The sequence below is a fragment of the Myotis yumanensis genome, unplaced genomic scaffold (assembly GCF_028538775.1).
Source record: "Myotis yumanensis isolate MYYU_CA2020_CCGP unplaced genomic scaffold, mMyoYum1.0.hap1 SCAF_6, whole genome shotgun sequence".
In the NCBI taxonomy this organism is placed as follows: Eukaryota; Metazoa; Chordata; class Mammalia; order Chiroptera; family Vespertilionidae; genus Myotis; species Myotis yumanensis.
Window position 1 is genome coordinate 11,513,709 of NW_027223757.1, and position 25,865 is coordinate 11,539,573.

Genomic DNA, 25,865 nt, shown 5'->3' on the forward strand with positions numbered 1-25,865 from the left:
TGACTTTTACCACTTGTGATGAGAGCATAGAGCAACCCAGTAATAACTCTTTCTCATTCCAGAGAGTTGAGGTATATCTATCTTGCTCTTAAATATCTTCAGGAGAGACTATTCCATAGATTTCTTCAGGAACCTATCTTAATATTTAAGCAAATCTCCCTTATGTCTAATCTAAACCCCTCTTATTACCACTTAAGTACATCTTGTCTGGGCCCTGTATCGATGGAAGGTAGCTTATTCTCTTTACAAAATACAATATTTACTCTCATCTAGACAGAATGATTTAGCTGGAGGTGAAAATGGCAGTCACCAGGAAGGAAGGCAGTAACCCTATCTATCCTTCAGCTAGTTCAAGATAAAAAATACAGCTATTGGGGGTCGTAGGTCTTCTCCCCTTGAGCCCTCCCAGGAGACAAGATGTACCCCAAGAGTATGATTTGAAGGTCACCATTTATTTTAGAGCCAAACCAAGCAATTCACTCAGTCCTTTAATTTCTCCATCTTTTAAAGGAAATTTCTCTTCCTGATTTTCCAGTTATTCCTTTTAAGATATGATTCTTCTTTCTTCAGACTCTCCCACTCCTCTCTCCAATCACATTGCTTCTTAAGGTTCAATGCTCACATTGTTATCCAATCTCCAGGCCTTCTTATATTGTACTCACATGGGATACTCACTCTTCTTGCTTCATTCCTCAGGGCCCAGCTAGAGTTTCCACTCCCTAACGGCCTTCCTAGCCATACCATCATGTATATTGGCCGCTCTTAAGAATGTTGAGGCAGCTTGATGTAGGTGAAGGTTTTGCAGTCTTGCCTGCTTACGCCATGCCATCACTCCTCAGTTATCAGTCTTATTTCTATTATCATTAGCAGAATGTGTTCATCTCTCTACTGTTTTATGAGCTCCATCAGAGAAAGTACCTTTTCTCAATCCTTGTTAAATCCCTCCAAATCCAGTATAGGACAGGTACACAGTAAGTGCATAATAAATATTTTTCATTTTGAATAATTTCCCAACTATATTATAAATTTCCTGATGGCAAAGGCCAAATCTTATCAATCTTCCTTACTGCTCCCAACATCCAGCAGAGTGTTGATGACCCCAGCCCTCACTACATCCCCTGTTAGATATAGTCAAGTTTGCTTCCACAGAAGAATCCAAGCAAGGATGACAACCCAAGACAATATCAAAGATAGCATACCTGGGCCCAAATGCTAACTGCTCTGAACCTGCCTAAGCTTATGAGACTCATAGAAAAAATATTGTTGAAAGACTCTTAATGTAAAATATATATATATATATATATATATATATATATATATATATATATATATATAAATGGATGTCCATGCTTATTCAGCTCTTACTGCCTGCCAGGTCCTTACTCTCTATTTTACTTTGGGCAACTGCTGAGCTTGTTTTCTCCTTTTCATAGTCAAGATAATAACACCTGTCTACCTACCTCAGAGCTGTGTAAGGATCAAATGAAATGATGTTTCTGACACATGATAGGTATGTATTAAATGTTTAATAAAGGAGTGATACACATAAATATACTTTTTACACTTGAAAGTGATAGACACATGTAAAGATATAGCCAGTATCCATTTTAAAATATATTCCAAGGAAAAACAATAAATTTAAACATCAGTTATTCATCTACGGAAGATTCTGAATTACCTTTCATGAGAATATCTCCCAATAAGCCTACCTCCCACAACACTGTCTCAGTTCATAAATGCCCCATTTCCTTGTAAAGCATTTCACAAATTACCTGAAACATGTTTGTGCATCTTGTATGTCATTACAATGAAGTTAAACAGTTCTTTAAAAAAAGTCTCTGAAATATACTTTTGGAATAAATTATGCCGAGTTGTTTTAATAGTGTTGTTCTAATCTCTAAAAAGTCATTGAAAGTGTATTGAATCTAAACACATCTACAAAACTGAAAGTTATTCTAAAAAATTCACTGTCCATTCTAGGTCATGCAAAGTGAGATTCTGCCCTTTTCTTTCTTAAAGATTTTAACCCCTGTACCTGTTTCAGGTGCTCGAAGTGACAGAGATGTTTTGGGGCCCTTGCCCCAGTAGGTATAAGGAGTGACAGAAAGATTAAATAAGGCATAAGGCTCCAGACCTTCCACAGTAAACACAGGTGAAGTCTGTTTTTCACTAGCCAGGAACTAAAATATAAACACAAAACATTATTTTTTTTTAGGGAGAAAATCATAAAATCTTTTATTCCAACTTAACTAAAATCTCCAAACTTCAGTTCACATATAAAGTCAAGCCCTTCAAATTTGGAAATGCTGATGTCGATAAATTCCAGTTAAAGTCTAATATGCCAGCTGTTAGCACTAACCACAAAGCAGTCAGAGCCTGGCTAGACAAAGGATCTCAGGAATAATCCTGACAGAGGCTGATGGAGCAACCAAGGAGTTGGGCTTGGCTAAGTGAAGAAAGTACAAATCAGTGTGGGCAGGGCTGGATGCAGATGGTACAGTCTGTCTGAGAAATAGAAGCTACTAGAACCAAAGCCATACCTTAAGAGGAGCACTAAATTCCACACTGTAGAAAATTACACCCCAATCCACTGCTGGGACAGCATGCCACAGGATTTGAAAACTTGAAGCATTTCCTTCAATCCTAAATGAAGACTCTTGAACAGAATCTGGGATCACCTTAGGGGTAAAGGAGAAGTTCCCTGGGATGAAATGAAAGAAAGAATAGAGGGAGAAAGAATGTAGTATTATAATCATCATAAAAAACATGGAAAATTAATAATAATTACTAATAATACCAAAGCAAAATTGTCCTTTATTTTAAAACATTCTGAAAATCATCTTATTTTCTGACCATTTCAAGCTGTACATTTGAGTTAAGAATAAACTGACTGTGCCTGTCCAGCATGGCTCAGTGGTTGAGTGTCAACCTATGAACCAGGGGGTCACGTTTGATTCCTGGTCAGGGCATATGCCTGGGTTGCAGGCTTGATCCTCAGAGTGGGGCATGCAAGAGGCAGCCAAACAATGATTCTTTCTCATCATTGATATTTCTATCTCACACTCACTCTCCCTTCCTCTCTGAAATCAATAAAAAAAATATATTTTTTAAAAATATAAACTGACAGCAAGCAAACCAACAGAAACCACTAACACCCTTTTCCTCTTAAAACATAATTCTTAAGAAAAAATACCAACCTAGACATTTATTTAACAGGAAGTATGGAGGAGCGAGGGTAAACTAGAGTAAAATATTATACCTGGCAAAGGTTTGAGGGACGTCTGAATAATTGTGAACTGGTTAAATTTGGCTGGTTCCAAAACAGAGACACTGGTTCGCTGACCTATTTCTTGAGCTGTTATAATCTTAAAGCCATTGATCCAGAAAAGCCGACCACTATAGTACATCAGTGCATTCTGGGAAATGTCGGAAGTGCTCCAGGCTGCAAATTCTGTGATGGTGGGCTCCCCAACACTGCTGAAACACGACACCAATTAGTGTGTGTATCCTGAGTGGGGGGAAGAGCTGGTACATTCAAATTCTGGAGAAAACATATGTTTGTGTATATAAAAACAGAAAATACCTTGCAACAATAATTGTCATTATTCTTAGTTCAATATTTAGTTGATTTTTACCTTTTTCTTAAAACATTCCTAAAGCAAATTTTCTAGGGCTTTTCTTATTAAATGTGATACTGCAATGGCAAGAGTGTTACACAGGTTTTAATAAATGCTTGTGGTCCTTGATAATACCCTACATCAAAGCCACAACCCAGTGACTGAGCCATGTCTCCCTCTTATTCTTGGTTATTTACTTGCTTTCATTATTCTAGCCTCTTTGGTCCTTCTCTGTATACTAGTCACAAGTCTGTTGCTCCAATGGTACTTACTACTTTCTAAAGCTTAGTCAAAATGCTTCTTTTCAGACCAGGGAATTCAGGTAAACAGACTATTGCTTAAATTGCTTTTAGAGATTTTTTTCTCAGTGACAGGGAATTTTACAAAGACGTGTTGTTGTTTTTTTGTTTTGTTTTGTTTTTTAATACATTTTATTGATTTTTTTACAGAGAGGAAGGGAGAGGGATAGAGAGTTAGAAACATCGATGAGAGAGAAACATCGATCAGCCGCCTCCAGCACATCTCCTACTGGGGATGTGCCCGCAACCCAGGTACATGCCCTTGACCGGAATCGAACCTGGGACCCTTCAGTCCGCAGGTCGACGCTCTATCCACTGAGCCAAACCGGTTTCGGTGGAGACGTTTTTGCTTTACAATTTTTATTGCTTGTTTTTAAAATGACTCCAGTTACCTAGCACTCAGTAAAAACTCTCAATGATTCTCAACCTTTTAGAGCAGCGGTGTGACCTTTTTTAAGAATGATTTCTCTCAATCTTGTTAAAGTGTTGACATTTCCCTCTTTAGAAAATTATCAAGTATGACATTTAAAATAAATGAAAGTTTTGTTTTGAGAATTTCACAATATCTCCTTGAAAAAAACAAAACAAAACAAAAACTACCTCAGAGGACCATAGCGGGGACTTAGGAACCTTATAAAGACGCATGTTCACTAGTGCTATTCCCATAGTCCCTGCTCTAGTGAAAGGCTATTTATTCACACCTACTCAACTGTGAAGATGGTTTCTGGTTTGCCTTGTGGACTTTCACCCACCTGACAGTGTCTTCTGCTCTCTCTATATACACCCTATCACAGTGTTCACCACATTCTATTGTAATTAGATGTTTACAAACCTGTCTTCCCCCACAAGCACAATGCCTGCAACTGGGTGGATGATTAGTGACTGTTTATTGAAAAATGAGTTCTCATGCGTTATCATTTATAACTGATGGGCAAGTCATGCTCTTCTTCTCAATCAATTGCCTTCGAGGGATATTACTTACCCCTGCCCCCGAAGAACAGCTCTGTACAGGTGAATACATTGACTGTCTTGAACCAACCAATACAGGAGCCCATCACCGAGGTCTAAAGTTAAAGCAATTACCTAAATAGAACATAAGGAAAGAAAACAGGTCAAATATACAGTTGAAGGATACCTTTGGGAACAAGTCACACTTAAGCAATAGATTTCTCCTTAAGATCAGCTTTGGAATAATAAACTCAGTGATTTTTTTTTACCTTTCACTGAATATAAAAATTATATGATTATGGCTATTACTATATAATTTGGATATAAGTGCACTGGTTTCCTAAAAATCTTCAAAAGGCAGGGACTGTTACTCACTTCTATATACTTATCTCCAGCAGGATTGGCATCCCCTGGGAACTTGTAAAGACAAATTCTCAACCACATTCCAGGACCTACTGAATCAGGAACTTGAGCCTCGGTGTCATGTCAAGCCTTGCCCAAAGCAAGCCATAACTTTGGACTCTTCAGCCATATGTCAATGAATTTCATTATTGTTGAAATCAGTTGTTCTCAAGCATTGCTGCACATTAGGATCACCTGTGGAGTTCTTTAAACATCTCGATTTCCAGGTTGCATCCTATTAAAGTGTGGTCTCTGGAGATGAAGCCCAGTCCCCTGGATGTTCTCTAACTCCCCAGAAAATTCCAATGTGTCACCAACTTTGAGAACCAATGGTTTAAACCATTTAAAATTGTATCTTCTGTTCATTATAACCAAAACATCCTGACACATTTTAAAAATATAATACAGGATTTTTATGTTTTATAACTGGTAGAGTCACCTATATATAAAGCCCTATTTCTAGCTGACATCTGAAAACCTCTCACTACTCTTTCTTTGACTTCTTGTTACCATCCTGTCTTAATTTTATGTCCAACTGTCTAGGTAAGGCCTGAGGAAAGACTACTTCTCCTATGAAATAGACTGTGTGAGATAGAAGTTACAATCCAAGAGATCTGTTTTGCTTTCTTTAGCTTATAGGCATTTTTCAAATAAGCTGAGATTGCCGGAGTCTGACCTCAGAGTAGTGCATTCTCTCTATAGCAGGCCTGGAGACTGAGAGCTATCAGATAGGATTAAAGTTGATGACTATATTTTTAGCAAGACACAGCAGCATATAAACAAAAATGATGAGCCAGTGAAAAATGTAAAAGGAATACAATAATGTATCCTAGAACTAAAAATACTTTCTACATTACCCAAGGCCTACTACAAAGACATAATCTTGAGGCGTATGAGAGTAAGAACCTTCTATGTTCTTATAAATCACAGCTTTCTGTAAAAAAAAAAACACACACACACAAAAAAACAAACAAAACAAAACAAAACAACAAAAAAAAACCTCAACCTACTCTTTTTCCAAAAGGTAAAAAACGATTCTAGCAACTCCTAACCTTCTGGCACTTGAATCGTGTCCATGCTTCATGCTAAAAGAGATTTTTTAAAAATATCTTTATTGATTTCAGAGAGGAAAGAAGAGGGAGAGAGAGAGACAGAAATATTGATGATGAGAGAATCATCGATTGGCTGCCTCCTGCACACCCCACACTGGGGATCAAGCCTACAACCCAGGCATGTGCCGTGCCTGGGAATTGAACCATTATCTCCTGCTTCATATGTCAATGCTCAACCACTGAGCCACACCGGCCGGGCTAACAGAGATTATTGATTACTTTTTTCAGTTAAAATGAAATCAGGTTAATCTTGCTTGGTTATTTATAATGAGATGCACTACAGTTTTCTAAATAACAAGTTAACTGTATTTTATCTCTTTTTAAATTTAGTTTTTATTAAAGTATGGTTGACATACAATATTATATTCATTTCAGGTGTACAACATGGTAACCTGACATTTATATACCTTATGATGTGATCACAATAAGTCTGGTAACCATCTGTTAGCATACAAAGCTATTATGGTATTATTTCCCTTTACTGTACATTATTACATCTCTGTGACTTTTATTCTATAACTAGAAGTTTGTGCCTCTTATTTCCCTTCACTCTTTTCCATCCATCTTCCCACCTCCGTCCCCTCTGGCAACCACCAGTTTGTTATCCGTATCTGTACTGCTAACAACCAGTAGCATGAATGAAGGCATAGAGATAAGACATCACACCATGGAAGCAGAACACGGATTCACACTCGCCAGCCTTTGACAGGACTTAGAGCAGGAATTTAAAGAAAGGTGTTTTCACCAAACATGCTGAGAAATCTAATGATTTACTCATCTATGGAAAAGTCACAGGGCCACTCCAGAGCTTTCCTCAGTGGAAATAGCTCCAACCACTAGATCAGAGCAGTGGAGAAATTACTGACAAGGCCATAGGGATAGGAGGTTACTCTTGAGATATTATCTTTAACACATTTTTACAAAAAATAAAAGTGCTTTCCCCTAACATGTTTTATTGAGACATAAAAGAATACTTTCTTTGTATTCAGATTCAAGTGGCTCCAACATTTCATTTTTTGACAGGAATGATTAATTTCTGGGTATGTGTGTAAATTTCTATTTCTTTTAACTATCTGTGTTCCAATCTGTATATGCAAATCAGGCCCCTTTAAATGTCTTACAAATTATTATCCATATATCTGATGGAATTAAGGATCAAATGACTCAACAATTTGTTTCTTTGTTTATAAATGGTCTGATATATCTGTATTATGTATATTTTACCTCTCTCTATTGACAAAAGAAAAAAACAAACTTTAAAATATTCAAAACTTTAAGAAATATCATAGTTACAAACAGTATGAGTGATGTCTTTCTTCTTCATGCTTTTTTGTAATTTCTAAATTTCCTATAGTAGACATATATTACTATTACAACCAGAAGAAACAAAATTCAGAAATTTAGATGAATACATAGAGGGTAGTTAAAGAGGACTAAGAACAATGGGCACTGATTCTAGAAGTTGAGGAAGTAAAAATAATATTTGTTTTAAAAAATTCTTAAATCATTGCTGAAACCGGTTTGGCTCAGTGGATAGAGCGTCGGCCTGCGGACTGAAAGGTCCCGGGTTCGATTCCAGTCAAGGGCATGTACCTGGGTTGCGGGCACATCCCCAGTAGGGGGTGTGCAAGAGGCAGCTGATCGATGTTCCTCTTTCATCGATGTTTCTAACTCTCTATTCCTCTCCCTTCCTCTCTGTAAAAAATCAATAAAATATAAAAAAAAAAAATTCTTAAATCAGATTGTTATTTAGACTGAATTACAATAAGAGCTTAACTATTAAGCAGTTACCATGTGTTTGGAACTATTGTCAGTACTTCCCACTAATTATTTCATTTAATCTTTGCAACAAGCCTGAGAGTTAGACTAATTGTTAATATTCCCATTATTCAGAAAAGGAAACACATACAGAGAAGTCAAATATTTTGCTTGGAGGTCAGACAGTTTTTAGAGCAGTCAACATCCAAAACTGACCCCAGCCGGCGTAGCTCAGTGGTAGAACATCGACCTATGAACCAGGAGGTCAGGGTTTGATTCCCGATCAGGGCACATGCCCAGGTTGCAGGCTCAATCCCCAGTATGGAGTGTGCAGGAAGCAGCCTATCAATGATTCTCTCTCATCATTGATGTTTCTATCTCTCTCTCCCTCTCCTTTTCTCTCTGAAGCCAATAAAAATATATCCTATATAATAAAAGAGTAATATGCAAATAGACTGAACAGCAGAACTTCTGGTCAGTGGGGGATGGGGTCAGTGAGCAGGTGGTGCCAGGCCAGCCAAGGCACATGCCAGCAGGCAGAGGGAGGGGGCAGTGATGGGAGGGTCATCAGCGACCAGCAGGGCAGAGGGATAATGGGGGGGAAGGGCGGGGCCAGCCCACTGGTCACCTGCAGCAGAGGGAAGCCAGCAGCAGCTGCTGCAGTGGGGGGCAGGGCCAGCTGTCCCCTGATCGCCTGCCCAGTCCCCTCCTGCAGAGGGGAGCAGGCCTAAGCCATCAGACGGACATCCCCCGAGGGCTCCCGGACTGCAAAAGGGCACAGGCCTGGCTGAGGGACCCCCCCTTCCCCAAGTGCATGAATGTCGTGTACCAGGAGTGTAGTTTAAAAAATAATAAAACACTTAATCACCATCCAACAAGCTCTAATATACCCCACAGAATTTCTGAGACTATAAAAACAATCAGAAATTAAAATGCTTTTCAGTTTGGACCATTCAAGATAAGGCAAACTACCAAAAATTTCCATCTTATATTTTAAAAATTTAAATCAATTATGACAATCAAATGAAAGAGAAATCTTGCTTATGCCAAAATCTTACTGTAACAGTATTTCCTTTCAGATTCTACCTTAACTATACACAATAAGCTGAAAGAGTATTATCATAACTATACAATAGCACTACTCAGAATTATTAAATAATCAGATCTTATTTTTAATTTGTCACCTTTTTCCCAGAAAACCAGGGCTGCGCCTGTAGTATAAGGGGACTTTCTCCATTTAGCCTGGTGCTTTCAACTGAGTAGAGTGTGGTCCAATAGAGATATCCACCCACGGAATCCACCACCATGTCATTCACCAACAACTTCACATGCGTCACAATATCTGCGTGTCCTGTCAACACAGACTGCCTTTGTATCTATAAAACACAATCATATGATTTTTAAATAACATCATGATTCCTGAATAGTTTATTGCAATTATTATTGAACTGCTGCATTTACCAGTCATTTTTCCAATCATAAGTACCTATTGGCACTATGTACTAAACCTTGTAAACATAATAGTCATGGGACCTGCCCTCATGAACCTTATCACTTTTCATGTTCCTAAAGAGAAGGAATATGCATTTATTTTGAGTTAAATACTTGCTCTTCCTAATCATATATCCAGTCAAAACACTGGATAAGAATGTATTATATCAGATTCCTTTCTATCAACATGTTTTCCTAACATTAAATACTGGCATTATTAGTGAGTATGTATTATATGCCTAGCACTATATATTTTTTCAATATTTAAAATATAAGCTCTTATAACCAACAACTTCACATGTGTCACAATATGTAAATAGGGAACAGTAAGCCTATTAAGGATTTCTATCCCCTACTTTTTCAAGAGTAAACTGGGTTCAAAGAAGTTAAGTAATTTTTCCTGGAGTTAGACAGTTTTTAAGAAACCGAGCAAATACTTAAAGCCAATTTTCATACCCATTCTTCCACTTTCTCCTTCTAAACTATTTTCCAACTAACCCATTTTAGGGAGCAGTCTCTAATTAACCCCATCAACTCTGCCTACATGTCACTGGCACTTAGAAATTCAGACTATACCAGAATGCTGGCCTCTAAATACATTAATTTGTGTGTGTCTTCTATTATTCCATTTATGTATTTTTATCTTATTAAAAGACCAGGGGCAAGTGGTGATGGTTGCACAACACTGAACATATTAAAAAACCACTTCATTTTACATAACAAAAGGGTGAATTTTATGACTTGTAATTATATCTCAATAAAGTTTATATGTTATTTTTTTTTAAAAAAAGAGCAGGGACATGTCTACTATTTATATTCCCAACTATGCTGATTCTCAAGGTTCTAAACATATTGGTAATAGATAAATGATTGTTGAGTGAATAAAAGTGTGTACAATAGCACACTCCTGACTAGAAAACAATTTCAGTACTATACTTCTTGATCTGTTAGACTAGTGTTCTCATCACTAACCATCTTTCCTTTCAAAGTGTATCACTACACATACACAAGATGTCTTCATTTTGCCTCGAGGTCTACTCTCAGCCCTCTCCACCCTCCTCTTCCTCCTGAAGGCTGACACCTATAAACTGCATCACTGGACTCCCTTGTTCTCTGGTTTTCAGGGAGGTTCAGCCAACAGAAGCACTGGCCGGAGATGGGAGGGCAGAAGGAAGGAGGGGTTGGGGAACTCATTCTCCAGACCACACATTTTGACAGTGATTGGGTTTCATGTCAGCAACTCTCCTAAAGCTACAGTCCTCACAGGTTCTTCTCCTTCTTTCCTTTGCCCCTTTATGCCTGAAAGTAGTTATATCTTTCCACACTTGCTAGCCCAGGGCATGCTTTGCCATCCCTTGTTTTCCTTAGCCCTATCTACACCTTTGAAAATGGTCCCTTCACTTAGGTGGAGTGAGCTATCTTCCTCCAGGACACTGACCCACTAGTGAACATTTTAATATATTTATTTTAAGATATTGTTGGAAATAGTACACCAAAGATATAAAATTTCCTTCACACATAGATGCATCTTAATAAAAATTGAGCAGACTTAAAGACAAATATTCAATAAATAATAGCATAGATGGTACACTAATATGAAAAAAAATCATGAAAATAACATTCAAACCACTGAAGTGGGTGGGCATTGCTCTAGAGCAGCGGTTCTCAACCTGTGGGTCGTGACCCCTTTGGGGGTCGCCTAAGACCATCAGAAAACACATATATAATTACATATTGTTTTTGTGGTTAATCACTATGCTTTAATTATGTTCAATTTGTAACAATGAAATTGGGGGGTCACCACAACATGAGGAACTGTATTAAAGGGTCGTGGCATTAAGAAGGTTGAGAACCACTGTTCTAGAGCTTCCAGAATGCCAGGCTTTAACTTACCACATATGACCTTCCAGCCCAGTAGAGAAAGTGACCCAGCCACTCGTAAGCTAACGCCCCTGCTCCTGCAATGCTGGGTATGTGATAATTCTTGGAGATATTCGTCCCATTCAGCAGCCACACGTGAACATCACCTTTCATGTCACTGTAGTAGAGTCTGTTGTTATACCAATCCATGTCTCAAAACAGAGCGAATTGGTAAAAGTTATTTTTTTCATATGTGCTGACACAAGCAGAGCAAGTCAAGAAATCACACTTGCACCCGAATCTAATAGCATATACTAACATAGAGAGTCACTAGACCGTCAGGGATTGGTCAAGAATATTTCAATAATGTTACCTCAAAATCTTTACCACTGGAACTAGAGAGAGGAACTAATATTCATTAAGCATCTCCTCTTTCCTGAACATTATCCCAGGCACTTCTACACGTCTCACTTAATTCCTAAAACAAAGCTATGAAATAGGAAGTATCCTCATTTTTGACATGGCAAACCTGAGACTCGGTGAGATTATCTGTTCTGCCTGAGATCTCACAAATGAAAAGAGGGGGAGCCAAGATTCAAGCCAACTCCAAAGCATTCTTTCCATTAGGCAATACCTCCTAAGTCCAACTTCTTTGTTGGTCAGAAATGCTGTTGTATTTTAATGGCCACACAAATAGATCAAATACTTAGGTAGTTATAGAAGATGCCCTCTTCCAGCAAGGTCACTATTATATCATCCTGGAATGAAGACTTTTCTTCATTCTAATGTCTTCCCGGCAAAATGACCCACTCATTACTGAATAATCCTCTGTCATAAAATCATTTCTTATTCTTTGTTTATATCTTCATGCAGCCTTTTCATGCTCCAGTCTTATAGCCAATTCATAATAAATTACTGAAGCGTAGCTGTCTCAGTGGAACAAGATAGGTTGTTACTGTGAGACAACACTGATAGATTAAACTATATGAGAAATACATCAAAGCGTTCCTGAAATGGGCATGAATCAATAAGTAACCTCACATTTTGTGAAATAATAAACAGCATTCCTACTTGAGAACCAACATTTTCTTAATACTGTCCCTGGAAGTACAGTTCAGTGCATTTTCCCCCCTTTCATTATTGACCTAATACCAAAACGCTTGATTCTTTGATTTATCAAATAGCTTGGGAATGAGTAGAAACCTGTCATTCCAAGTGTAAAGGGACTTGGCATGTACCTGACACATTCTTTATATCAGAGGATAAGAATTCTCCTGGGCCAAAGCTATTTAATGGTTTACTCCAAAGTCCATCTTCTTTGACAGCCATGATAAATGGTGGTTCTGTAGCTATTGGGTGAAAAAAAAGAAATTGAAGGAAATATCACAGAAAGCACACTTTTTAAGGCACACATCTTAAGGTTTTCTTTATAAAGTAAAAGAATATCAACATTTTAAAAAATGCTGTGGAAGGTATGAGCAATTGTGTCTGCTTAATAGAATTATATATCATATTAAACATACTCTCAGATTTTTATGTAAATATTTAAAATTGAATGTGAAGAGAAATGTATGGTGATATAGCCTCTATAGCAATGTCATGGCAGAATTTGTTTTTTTGTGTGTGTGTGTTTTCGCTTTGGCTATTGGTTGCCACGTTCCCATTCAGAGCACCCAGAAGCAATTGTGATAACAGTAGCAGTATAAATGGTACAATTATCTTCCCTTTTTTTCTGTCAAGAGGATGATATTTAACATAATTTGCAGCCCCTCAACTTCTCTCCACATGACCTTCAGAGCTCAAGGAGTGCTATTGCTTAATAAACCATAAGAAAGAAGAAAGTCATGAAGGAGAAGAAAAGGATGTTTTTCCCACAAACTATCTTTAGAAAGTTTACAATAACAGGCCAGACACATAAAATGTTACCCAGAGCTTTAGGTGTTTTCCTAATCTCAGATAAACATACTCAAGAGACCATCACACCCTCATTCTAACTTCTTTACTACATTGGAAGTGACTAATTTTAAGGAACACGGGGAATAAGTCTTTCTTTGTCAGAATCACTCCCTAAATCAAGAACATTTTCTCACCTGGCACCAGGGTAGTACCCACCGAGGGCTCTGACCACGGGCCTGGCCCCTTGGGAGAACTTGCTCTCACGGAAACCTCGTATTGTGTCGCACTCTGCAGCCCGGGGACATTCAGCACGGTCCCACGTATGTTAGAGAAAACGCGAGTGTTTCCGGGGAAGTCTTGGGTTGATATTTTCACCTCGTAAGTCCAGTTCTGCCAGGAGGAAGGGCCTAATCAGAAGAGTTAACCAATATTACTGGCCGGGATGACATCAGCAAGGGCAAACAAAGGGTCATGAGGAAATTCATCTCTAGCCTCACCTTGAATGGAAGGGTCATTGGGCAGTAATACCTGTTACCCCCCAATCATCAGGGTTAGTTTGACGGTATAACTAGAACAGTGTCCATTCCACCCATGCCACTCATCTTGCTTATTGATGGAGTCATTTTTCCCAATAAATCAGAGGACACTTGGCTGCACAGAATTGTCAGAGGGGTCTCTCTCACACCGCCAGGTGGAACCAGGCTCCTAATAAGCAAATGTTTGTGGTGAATCTCTAATATAATTCTAGTGCTTGCATAGCACTTTTCTCCCAGAAGCCCAAAATTTGCTTATTCATTTGTAGCTGTCTTTGTGATATACAGCAAACAGGCATAATTAACTTTGTCTTAAAGTAGAAAATAGACAATGTTTGCTAAATACCTTAGGTGGCTAGGGGTTGGCAAACTACAGTCCCGGGGCCAAATCTAGCCCACTTCTGTTTATGTAAATGAAGTTGTACTGGAACACAGCCACCGATACTCATTTACATGTTATCTATGGCTGTTTCTACACTACAAAGACAGTGTTGCATAACTATATCAGAGACCGTATGAACCACAAAGCTGAACATATTTATACCTGGTCCTTCATTTATAGAAAAAGTTTGCTGACCTCTGTGCTAGGTATTGTTCTAAGTGTTTTCTACTTACGCATCTTACTTTAATCTACATGACAATCCCATAGAAAGAATTAATATCCCCATCTTCCAGTAGTGGGAACTGATTAAGTTGTCCAGGGTCATTCTGCTAATAAATGGCAAGACCAGCCTTTGAGTCGCTGCAGGCCGGCTCCAGAGCCCACCTACTTACCCGCCACATAAACTGCCTCTCCAGAGGTAGAAGTTCAGGTTTAGAGAGTTTTAGGGAATTGTTCAAATTAATTAAAGGTTATAATGGATAGAAAACCTCAACCCAAGTGCCCTAACCCCCTGGCTAATATTCACTCAGACTAGCTTATCAGTGCCTGGCTCCTAGTATACACTTAATAAACGTTTGAGCCATTCTGTTGGGATATAAATGAAAAACATAGAGAGCCTCCCAATGCAAAACTAGTAAATGCAGACTAAACATGTCAAAACTCCTTTTTGCGCTAAGTAGCACTCTGGTTGATGGGTGCATCATCACAGATGAGCTCTCAAAACCGAGTGACAATGTCAAGCAGTTCGAGCTTTCCTTTCCTTCCACTGAGGCCATGACCGTGCTGGGGAGAGGGCACTCACTGGCTCCTATGGCGAGGGCAGGAGGCTTCCACTGAACCAGGGCCTGGTAGGATCCAAACAGCACAGAGAGCTGCTGCGGGCGGGCCGGCAGCGGGTATGGCTGGGTGTACCGGCTAAACATGACCAAGTTACCAAACCCAAACTCTTCTATGTGTCTCAGGTCACATCCCACGATGAACTCATTAAAAGACAACGCATCCTGCTGGAAAACAGCCTTGCCATCTGTGACAAGGAAGTGATTGTTCTCGCAATCAAAGCTCTTCACATCAGCAAAGGGGACATGAGGGAGGACAAGATGGGAAGCAGAGCCATCCAGAAATGTTGACATGAAGACTTGGGTGGTGTCGTTGAAGTAAATGATTCGCTTGGACTGTGGCTTTACTGCGAAGTCCTTTAATGTGCAACTTTCCACAATACGCATGGCTTCTGAGTCCCGACCAGGTGGCACCTGGAGAGCTACTCTATAAATGCCATCTCTCAGGAGATAAAAGACATACCTGACGTGGGAACAAAAGAAGCCTGGTTTGACTCAATGCAAAGGTAGATGAGTAACCTCCCCAACCCATTGCTTTACTCAATTGTGCAATCAGAATCATGTATTTCCAGAGTTAATAAGTACAGGGTTTCCCAAGGGCCAAAAGAGTTAGGATATTTACTAAAGATATGCTCTATTCATTTAAGTTAGAAGTTGGAACACTGAAAAATTTCAGCCTCATTTCTAATGCTTAGCATCCTCATTATACATGACTTTTTAGAATCATAGAATTTAAAAGCAAAAAGGATTTAAGGACTTTCTAATGGAACCTACTCTTAAAGGAATGCACATTATATAAAAGTTACACAGTTACACATGTTATTTATTATAAAAAACTTTTCTCCAAAAACCACAAATTTTTAAGTCTAATTCTGCCAATAAACTTTCCCATGCATTGTAAATGAAAAAATGGAAGAAAGCAAAAACATTTCAACCACTTTTTTAAAATCTCAGTTATTAGTTTATGATAAATATTTAGCAAAGATACTTTGCATTTTTAGTAGACTAAGCTTTTAAAAATATTTACAATTGCAGCACTAAGGCTACCATTTTACAACTCATGAAGAAATACCGCAAATGGGAGCAGGACCACCCAGTAATCAGAAGAAAGAAGCCAATGGAGGAATTTTGAAAATTCATATAATTTGAAGCCAAACATCGAGGGAGCGGTGCAAATGAATTTATAATAATGAAAAAGGAAACACCGCTAAAATACTTCATTGATAATCAAATCTGTCAGGATATTAACTAAAATATAAAACTATTCATTTGAATGTAGCCAATTTTGGATTTGTGTTCATGGGGACAGATGTACTTTTGCTTAGTAAGTCTTTCTCATCACAAACCCATGGGTTGGCAGGGTTTGAAGCTACAACTGTCAAATCCTTGTCCTCATCCTATTCAGTCCCACTCCTGTTCTCCGGATGACTATTCCAAATCGTTATCAATATGCTCAAGACTCCTGTGCCAGAACATTATCCTGAGATATAAACTCCATGCTGAGATATGAACCTGTGCTCTTTATCCTAAGGGAAGATTGTGGCAGGCAAAAAGCAGAAACACCTTGGCTCTTAACTTCCTGCTTTTGTTTCCCAAATTCAAATTGTTTAGGGATTTCAGAGTAGATAGAAGGAAAAAGTTATGGGGCAAAGATTACAATTCTTATACTGAAGCAGAGAGGAGTGCATGTTTCTAGAGCTCATCGCCACGTTGGGGGGAGAGGGGGAAGACAAAGAAAAGAAAGGTGAGGAGAGCTGGGGTGTGGGAGGTAGAATATAGAGAGGAAAGGAGGGTGAGGCAAGGATGAGGGAAGAAGGAAAAAGGTTTATAGCAGGTACACACTCAGTGAGGTTATAATTCAATGGTGCAAAATGACAGCATAAAGGAAACCTTTTTTAATAGCAGGAGAATCAACTTTTCCCCACATCTGGAGTGCTTTAGGAACATTCACTAAGTGTTGCTAAGAGTTACAACTGGTTTTTACAGAAAGTCTACCACGGTATGGGGAGATGATTAGAAGATAGGCCCCGGAGTAGGAAGTCATGTGCTGGTGTCATCCCCAAATAGCTGTGTGATCTTGGGCAATTACTAAATCAACCTCTTCTTTGCTTTCCTATTTATAATCTTAGATATTAAAAGCACCTACATCATAGTGTTGAATAAGGATTAAATGGATTGTTGAAGTAATGCACTTAAAACCACATATTAAGTGTCTAATAACTATTAATTATCATTATTTTTTTTCTAGTCACATTTCAAAACCTAAGCAGAAATTAACCTTTTATTTATGGGGAAAAAAGAGCCACCAAAGACCTCACTGAGGTGCATTTTGAGGGTGTGATTTAGTGGGCGAAGTTCACTGTCCTCAGAACGAGTCCTTTTGTGTAACTGGCAGCAACAAAGGTACACTTAATAGGATTTTAGACTTTTACAAATGAGGAAAATAAGATTCAGAGTCCAAAGGACCTGCCTTCCATCACAGGGTTTTTAAAATTGTTTTCTGTAATGCAGTGATTCTTTCAAACCTAAGATTTTAAAATAAATATCTAGGAAACAATTAATATGAGTAGAAAGGCTTGATTGATTTTAAATCAATATTGAGCAATCTTTTATTCATGAAGGTTAATTTGAGAACAATAAAAGGTTGTATGGACTTTTTTAAAAATTCAAAATGAAAATAACTTTATCCCTACAGGAAAGAAAAATGTTTAATCTTACAAACATTGGCCTTGCTTATTAGTTACTAACCTGTAATTATCTGGCCACAGTTAAGAAATAAATTACAAGATAACTTTCTATGTTTTCATCCTGCACAGTTATGTGCATTTGGAGATCACAAAATACATTGACAGTGAGAACCTCATTCCATCCTCAAAATAGCCCAGCTGGGGAAGTCATCCCCATATGGAGGGATAAAATAAAGGTCACGGGCATGAAGTTACTTGTTTGAGGTCCTATTGCAGTATAGCAGCACACCTGAGCTAAAATGTGTCCATCCCATTTGTAGTGAAGGGAAAAATAGTTATTTGTAACGGCAAAGTTTTACCTGTATTTAACCATCAATTCTTGTCTCCTAAGGTAGATGCTGGCAGCATTCTGATCAATCAGCCTCTTCATAGGTTTAAGAACCAGACCACAGAAATGAACTGATGCTGAGTTGCCCAGCAAAAGAAAGAGTGCGATGAAAGGCAGAAATGGAAGGGCTTCTTACAGGGAGCATGGAGGGGGGCAATGAGACCCGGGTTGCACCATAAAATAGTGACAGTACTAGCACCCAGGTCCCTGAGCCCCAGACAAGGGGTCTTTCACATACACCCATATTTTACTGTGAATGAGAAAGGGAAAACTCTTCACTAGAGAAGTTGTGGATCCAGTTTGAAAGAAATCCCCTCCTGGCTCTACAGAATGAAAACATTACCTGGATTTATTTCAATTTGAGCTAAGATACATAGATGGGCTCTTCTGAGGCGACAATGTTTCATTATTAAGCAAGTTTCCCAAAGTTTCTTACCCATGGGAGAATTCACATTACAAGACTAATCCACTTACCCATTGTATGAATCAGCCACAATTTTTTCAGGTGCAATAACTGAGGGAGGAGTAATTTCCTCGATGTTTGAGCAGTTCTCTAAATCACAAACATATATCTAGAGAATCAAAATTCCAGCAGTAGGATTAGTATCTGTTTAGATTCAATTTGGCCAACAAATATTTCTTGGGCATCTATCTGTTCTGTGCTTAGAATTGTGCTGGTCACCGAGCATTTTTTGAAAACATGAAAATGCCCTAAAACTCCGTTTTAATTCCTATGCCCTAATGAGTTTGTATCCTATTGACATTAATTAAATAAAGTACCTATTTTCCTGGCTTCGGTAGGCACTCAACTGTTTTTAATACTTAGGCTAACCCAAGCTTACAGACTTCCAGCCATAGTGACTATGATAAGCCTGTCCTTTCAAAGAAGGAAACTTGGAACACCTCAAGACTATGTCTTCTCAAAGACTGCAGTAATACTGGTTTCCAGAGACCTAAAGTCAACCCTGGTTACTATATAATTCAAAGTGCTTGCAGCTAATTTTGACCATGATGGGGAGGCCCACCTAGTTATAACACCCGTACCACCTCTATCTTATGGGAGATGAATTATCATTAGCATAAACTCATGGCTCTGAAAAATCACCAATAAAAATGATTTAATGGTAGGTCAGGACTAGTACTAGGTAAAGTCTAGACCCTCCTATAGAGCAGATCTATGATTTATTGTTAACCTAGTATCTAAAACATCCTATATAATAAAAGGCTAATATGCAAATTGTCCCCTCAACCAGGAGTTCAACCAGGAGTTTGACCAGGGGGCGGGGCTGGCCAGCCAACTGCCCATGGCCCCTCCCTCCCCCCTGCTGGGCCACCCCGATGGGACCCCATCAGGGTGGGCTGGCCAGACCCCATCTGTGCACGAATTCGTGCACTGGGCCTCTAATAGTAAATAATCAATGAATATTTATTTAATGAAAAATTATGTTTACTTATAAATACATCTAATATACATATGAATATCAGTATCTGCTTATTCACTTTAAACTCTCAGACTGACCAGTTCATCCATGATGAAATACATTCTCTGATAAAGCCAGTCGATGGAGATGGAAGTAATCAATCCTGAACCTCTGTAAACAATTCTCAGGTCAGACACATCAGACATGTTGGAAGCCTCCTTGGCCCATATGAGAGTCCCTTCAGAGAAATAAACAACTTGCCGCTGGACATGAACTGATATTCCTAGAAGACCATGCAAATGCACGTGCGTTATTTTATGGCAACGGACAAAAAACTTACATAAAAGATAATGTAGTTCTTTAATTTTTCATGAAGAGATTAAAAGAGAAATCAACCTGGATCTTTCTTTTCACACGAAGGAAATATTTCTCTCATACTGACCTGTAATGTTATGGTGTGCAGCATCTGACTGAAGGCACTGTGCTTCATCTACTAGATGTTTTAAAGATCTCTTTCTTAGAGAAGATTTTCTGGATAAAAAGAGCCACTGTTCCTCTTCTTGAACTAAAATGACAACACGATGTCCAGAGACAACCCCAACCGTATACACATCGACACAAGAAGATCAATGCCACCCTCCAAAGCAAGGGGACGAGCACTTGAAAGAGGCTGGTCAGATTTCCTCTGAAGGCACTGGGGCATTTCAACTGTGGTATAAATCACATGATTCTAGGATTGGGATAGCAAGTACAGTGTCAACCAAGTGGGTTGTATGTGTATGTGCTCTAAGTGCCCTCAAAATAACATGACATGGAGTATCGCCATTCTCAACAGCCTTGCCACAAGAGAAGTTCAGCTCACTAAGGTCAGCCATAAGAATCTGACTGCTTGGTGGAGGTGGTCCAGCCCAGGCCAGAGTGGGTGTTACGTAGTGCACGCACACACACACACACACACACACACACACACACACAGAAGCATTGGTTGTCTTCATATTGTCTTCAATATATCTTCCTGAGCCAGGATGAAAGTCTTTGGAGGAAGGAAATTTGAGGACAGCAGAACGCTGCTTGATGTCCTGTTCTATTGGAGACTGATGAAGTGTGTGCTGGTGAACACTTGTAGGGCAATTAATAAATGTTATGCAATAATGACAGTAACGACAAGCTTAAGCCTGCTCTATATTTAACTTGCCCTTTGGACATGTTTTTTGCATAGCCAAAATACCTCTCCTTCCCTGGACTCCAGTGACAGCCAAAGAAAACAAAGGCTGGAGATGGGTGACATTCTATGCCCACGGGCATAGGTGTGTGCGGTTAGGTAAGGGGCAAACAGCCAATGGGTTCGAGGGAAAATAGACCACAGACCCCGAGAATTCTGGGTCTTTGTGTGTTATTCAAACTATTTCACTAGGTTCCTATTTAGATTCCTAAATATTTCTGGTGCTTCTTAGAAAGCATTTTCATTTATTATTTTGCTCACCTAGCCATCATGCAATAAGTATTCAGTCTCTAGGCAATTGTTAAAATGCCAAAGGCCAACCTAGCTGGTTTGGCCCAGGGGATAGGGCGTCAGTCTGTGGACTGAAGGGTCCTGGGTTTGATTCCAGTCAAGGGCACATGCTCGGGTTGTGGGCAAGAGGCAGCCAATCAATGATTCTCTCTCATCATTGATGTTTCTATCTCACTCTCCCTTTCCTTCCTCTCTGAAATCAATATATATATATATATATATATATATATATATATACACACACATTATATATATATACACATATATATATAATGTGTATATATATGTATATGTGTGTGTGTGTGTGTGTGTGTATATATATATATATAATGCCAAAGGCCAAAAAAAGGGGGTACTTATAAAATAATAAAAGCTAATTTGATAGATCGGATATTCAGAGTGGTAACATGGAGATTATTAAGTCTAGATATATTTGAAAGCCTTAAGGAGACTGGGAGAACAGATATCTGCTATGTATTAAATGACAATGATGCACAATATAAAATGGGGGTTGAGGCAGAAAGATCATGTATTACCCCTAAGTGTGTAAATGTGTTACAATCACTAGTGATTTTACCTGAAAACAAGGATTTGCTTGAGGCCATTTTTGAATCCCTAAATTTTCTGATTTTACTCTTTAAATTTCTAAATTCTAATGTGAAACTTTCCCATCTAACAACTTACTTCTATACATCAAATTGAAAGCTTACCAAGTACTAAAAAGACAGTGTCCATCTGGGCAGAAGAGGGGGGTCTGGAGGAACACCAGATGACCCAGGACCTCTGAGGTCTGAACCCACCCTCGCCACCCCCCCGCCCCAAGTTCTGTGTAACAGAAGAGCAGTGCTGGGCCATACCTGCTGGGGATGAAGTGGTAATACTAGATCCTGCTTCTGGCCCCTCACCAACCTCATTTACTGCTGCAATAGAAAACCTGGTCCAAAAACAATTGGGAGAGATGTGTTTTACATGGCATAGTGTGAACAGGAGGTAAAAATAGAAGGAGCAATCATGTTTCTATTTAAAGGACAATGTGACAATGCACATATCTAGTTACTTGGTGCCAGTGCTGGGCACTAAATGACCATCAATCACATCCTTGTTTGCATTTCCCATAGAACAGTTCAGGGCCACAGAGGTCAAAAACTGAACTCTGCTATCTGCATGACCCCATTCCTACCCTAATTTAGAGGGACTTAGTAAATGCTAGAAAAGCTAACAATAATAAAATAATAACCCCTAACAGTTAATACAAAATACCATTAACAGAATTTCACCTCCTTACTGTTTTATGTTGAATTAAATGAAGAAATGATAGTCATGGTATTTATGATGTCTTTTATTTAGCCCGTATTTATAAGGATCCTCTGAATATAACAGAAATACTTGAGAATGTTTCTGTTTAAGATGTGTGATCTAGTAAGCATGCAAACTTGAGGAAAAACACAACTTCATCCCAACAGTACAGATTCAATGGGACTTCTCAAAGTACACTTAAACTATGTTGCTTTCCTTGCACCACTTAATTCTTACCTGTAGGTGGTATTTGGTAGAGTAGAGTAAAACTGGAAACTGGTTCTCTGCGTTCCTGAATGTAATTTCTGATTTTTGCTGATCAGCCTTAAGTTATAACCCAAAATAGGTCCGCCTGGGAATTGGGGTGGAGCCCAACTGACTTCCACGGTGTCAGGACTTGAGCTCTCAATATTTCTAATGAGAGGAGCAGTTTCAGGAACTAGAAGAGATAATGGTGACACAGTAAGCAGAAGCATATACAGGGCTTATGTTTTTAAATAGGATAGAAAACAATGTCCTGTTTTCTTGAAAAGGTAACACAAGTGAAATACTTTTATCAATAGTCAAAATAGACAGAAGGTGGTAAGATATCTATGACCCGCAACTCTTGATCCCTAAGTCTTACCCGTTAGCTGTTTTCCTAAGGGACTCTTTCAAATGTTATTTTCCCCACTTCTAACTACTTATTAACTAGAATTAAATGTGGAAGCATACAGATAGGATAAATATTCTAGAAAAAAGTTGTCAAAACTCTCCAGAGGCTTAAAAGAGCTGAATGTGGGGTGGAACCAAGTTGGGAAGGAGAAAAGAATTGGGTAACAAAACTGAGTCAATGATTAGCATGAGTTGAAAGAATTAAGTCCTGAGGCCTTTTCACTCCCCGGAGTGCTATGCCTGACCAGTTCCAGCTGAAGATATGGGTTCAGATAAGCCTGAGTTAGAACAGTCTGCTTCACCTGATGACCCAGACTATACCTTCCTTCCCCCAGCTCCCAGGGTCCCTTGGAATCCAGGTTGACTGCACTTTAGCTACCCTCCTTCCCTTGCAAAGAATTAAAGGAGCATGCATTAATTAATTAAGCATAATAGACTTGAGAAGCTACCTAAGTGGCAAAGAACAGAAAGGAAAACAAATGATTTAACAGCCTGTCTTCCATTTACATCTCCACCTACTTCTCATACCTCCCATCCCTGAAACCACATGTTTTACTTCCTCTGTCCATGGAAAGTTGCATTTTAATGTCCCTTTGCTCTTTAGTATCCTCTTTCCCTCTAAACACTTCTGGCAAATGCTCTATGTCACCCTTGATTTATTAGAGTTGGGAGAAATTAGGTAGTTCAGCCCTCACACTGGACTGGCAGAGGGAGACAGGGGAGGGTGACATCTGTAATAGTGTCAACAATAAAAACAGAGTTAAAAAATAAGTAAAATAAAAAGGCCTTTAGTTCATCTCTCAGCCTTTCTCTGATACAACTCCTCCCCAACTCTCAGACTGATCTTCAGCAAACACAAACATCAATGCGTCACTCCGCTGCTTCATGCACTCAGTCACCGTGGTGAAGAAGGAGGTGGAAATTATGTCAAAAAGCCTAACTCATCACGGTTAAGGCCAGATATAATCTGCTCCACTTCAAGCAAGTTCCATCCCACCTACATGGTGTGATTATTGCCCAAATCTCCCCACAAAAGCCCTCCCTGAAAGACTGGTCAGATTAGGCAAGGTAATTCTTGCCCCAAACCATTCTTGTTGGTTAAGAAATTATCTACATAAGGGCCCTAATTACAAGGCGGTCATACCGTCTAAAGTCATGTATTTTCCCTAGCTAAAAGGGAATAGGACCATGAGTCAATGGAACACAAAATAGATAACTTTATATGTTTTGATGTGGCTAGAAAAGTGAGGGAGAATTGAAGCATGAGATGCTATCCATGGAAAGGACACCCAGCACAGGGTCTGGGACACCTGGGGGGCATATCCAGGAGAAAGGCCCAGAAATGGAAAGCAAAATTTGCATTTTTTCATTATTTTTATTTGACAACCATAGTGTCTCTCCAGCACTGGAAAATGATCCAGCACAGTGGAAGCACATGAGGCATTTTTCTGAACAAAGATTCATGCATGTATTCTACTCCGATCTGCAACATTGCAAACATGGTCCTAGCTCAGTGTCTGATCTGAGGGAATGGTCAGGGAATAATCCGCAGAGGTGGCCACACTTACCCTGAAATCTAACAAGCAAGAAGAGGACGCTAATCAGGGAAGGGGAAATGCCCAAATCAACTTCATCAGCTGTCCTTCCTTAGGTCCAAGGCCTAGTTCACAGCTGCATCTCCAGAACTGAGGGGTAGGACAGCTAACATCTGGCCTGGAGTTAGTCCTCGCAGGTTCCCTCAGCTCACTCTGAGGCTGAGGGTACCAGGCAGCTCTCCCTGAATGTCGGCCCAGGAATTCGCCTCCCTAAAAGGCTCTAGGCTTGCATCCTTTTCCTGATGCGAAAGTCACATCTTCAAAAGAAGAAATCAGAAAATGCTCCAATATATGTAGTATTTCTTTTAGCTATCTCTGATAAAATGTAGTATAAATGTAATATTGTAACCTTCCAGCTGGTCTCTCTACTTTCCAATCTCTCTCATTCCCTCAATCCATTCCATGTGAAGTTGCCAAAATTATCTTGCAAGGGGGGGGGGGGGGGGGGGGTCATGTGAAACAATTGCTCTTCTGCTTTAAAACCTCCCATAATTCCTAACTGCTTACTCAGCCTTATTCTGACCATCTTATTTATACTGCAACCTGACTTTCCTCCCGCTCAACCCCCCATTTCCAACCCCCTAAAGGACAGATCCTGTTCAAAACACTCCTCTAACAGAGCGCATGGCACCTTCCCACTTACGATATACCTTCCTTATTTATTATGTTTACTGCTTCACTTCTATTCCACCAAAATGTGAGCTCCACAAGAGCAGGGCTTTTTGCTTCGATCACAGAGGTATGGTGAGCACCGAGAACACTACCTGGCACACAGGAACTCGATTGTTGAATGGATCAATTAATGATGGCACAGATTTATTTCATTGTTTAAAATAAAAACACATTAGATGAAAGCTTTAGGATAATCTATTTTATGAGCAATAAGGACACGCCATACCTCCATAAGGGTGAGTCCTGTAACCAGGGCTTGGGGGAGAATACAGCTGCAGCTGGGCTGTGAAGATCCAAACCACTCGAAAAATATACTCAGTGAAGGGGTGCAGGGGCTCGACCACATAGGACAGTTTGGACACGGCCTGGATCAACGAGAGATCAACCGTCAGCACTTGTAGAATCACTACCTTCACCGTGACTCCAGAGCACAGATTAATTTGGAGAAGGTGGGTGGTCGTTTGGATGTAGGGGACTTGGCACCTCCCAGGCCAGATGAAATGAA

At 39.3% G+C, this 25,865-nt stretch overlaps 1 protein-coding gene across 6 annotated transcripts in view; it reads right to left on the reverse strand.

Moving 5' to 3' along the window:
* The window catches only part of ROS1 (ROS proto-oncogene 1, receptor tyrosine kinase), a 91,841-nt gene that overhangs the window by 46,661 nt on the left and 19,315 nt on the right, over nt 1-25,865 (reverse strand). For 5 of the 6 annotated variants that reach the window (XM_070417540.1, XM_070417542.1, XM_070417538.1 and 2 more), the window contains 15 exons: nt 25,587-25,725; nt 22,677-22,878; nt 22,001-22,077; nt 20,073-20,195; nt 19,729-19,913; nt 18,684-18,781; nt 15,101-15,597; nt 13,578-13,790; nt 12,726-12,836; nt 11,521-11,699; nt 9,321-9,512; nt 4,899-4,999; nt 3,260-3,477; nt 2,541-2,701; nt 2,036-2,180 (listed from right to left, as the gene is read on the reverse strand). In XM_070417540.1, the coding sequence (XP_070273641.1) occupies nt 2,036-2,180; nt 2,541-2,701; nt 3,260-3,477; nt 4,899-4,999; nt 9,321-9,512; nt 11,521-11,699; nt 12,726-12,836; nt 13,578-13,790; nt 15,101-15,597; nt 18,684-18,781; nt 19,729-19,913; nt 20,073-20,195; nt 22,001-22,077; nt 22,677-22,878; nt 25,587-25,725 (2,641 nt within the window). The remainder of the gene's footprint in view (nt 1-2,035; nt 2,181-2,540; nt 2,702-3,259; nt 3,478-4,898; nt 5,000-9,320; nt 9,513-11,520; nt 11,700-12,725; nt 12,837-13,577; nt 13,791-15,100; nt 15,598-18,683; nt 18,782-19,728; nt 19,914-20,072; nt 20,196-22,000; nt 22,078-22,676; nt 22,879-25,586; nt 25,726-25,865) is intronic. The other variant, XM_070417539.1, reaches the window with a different exon arrangement.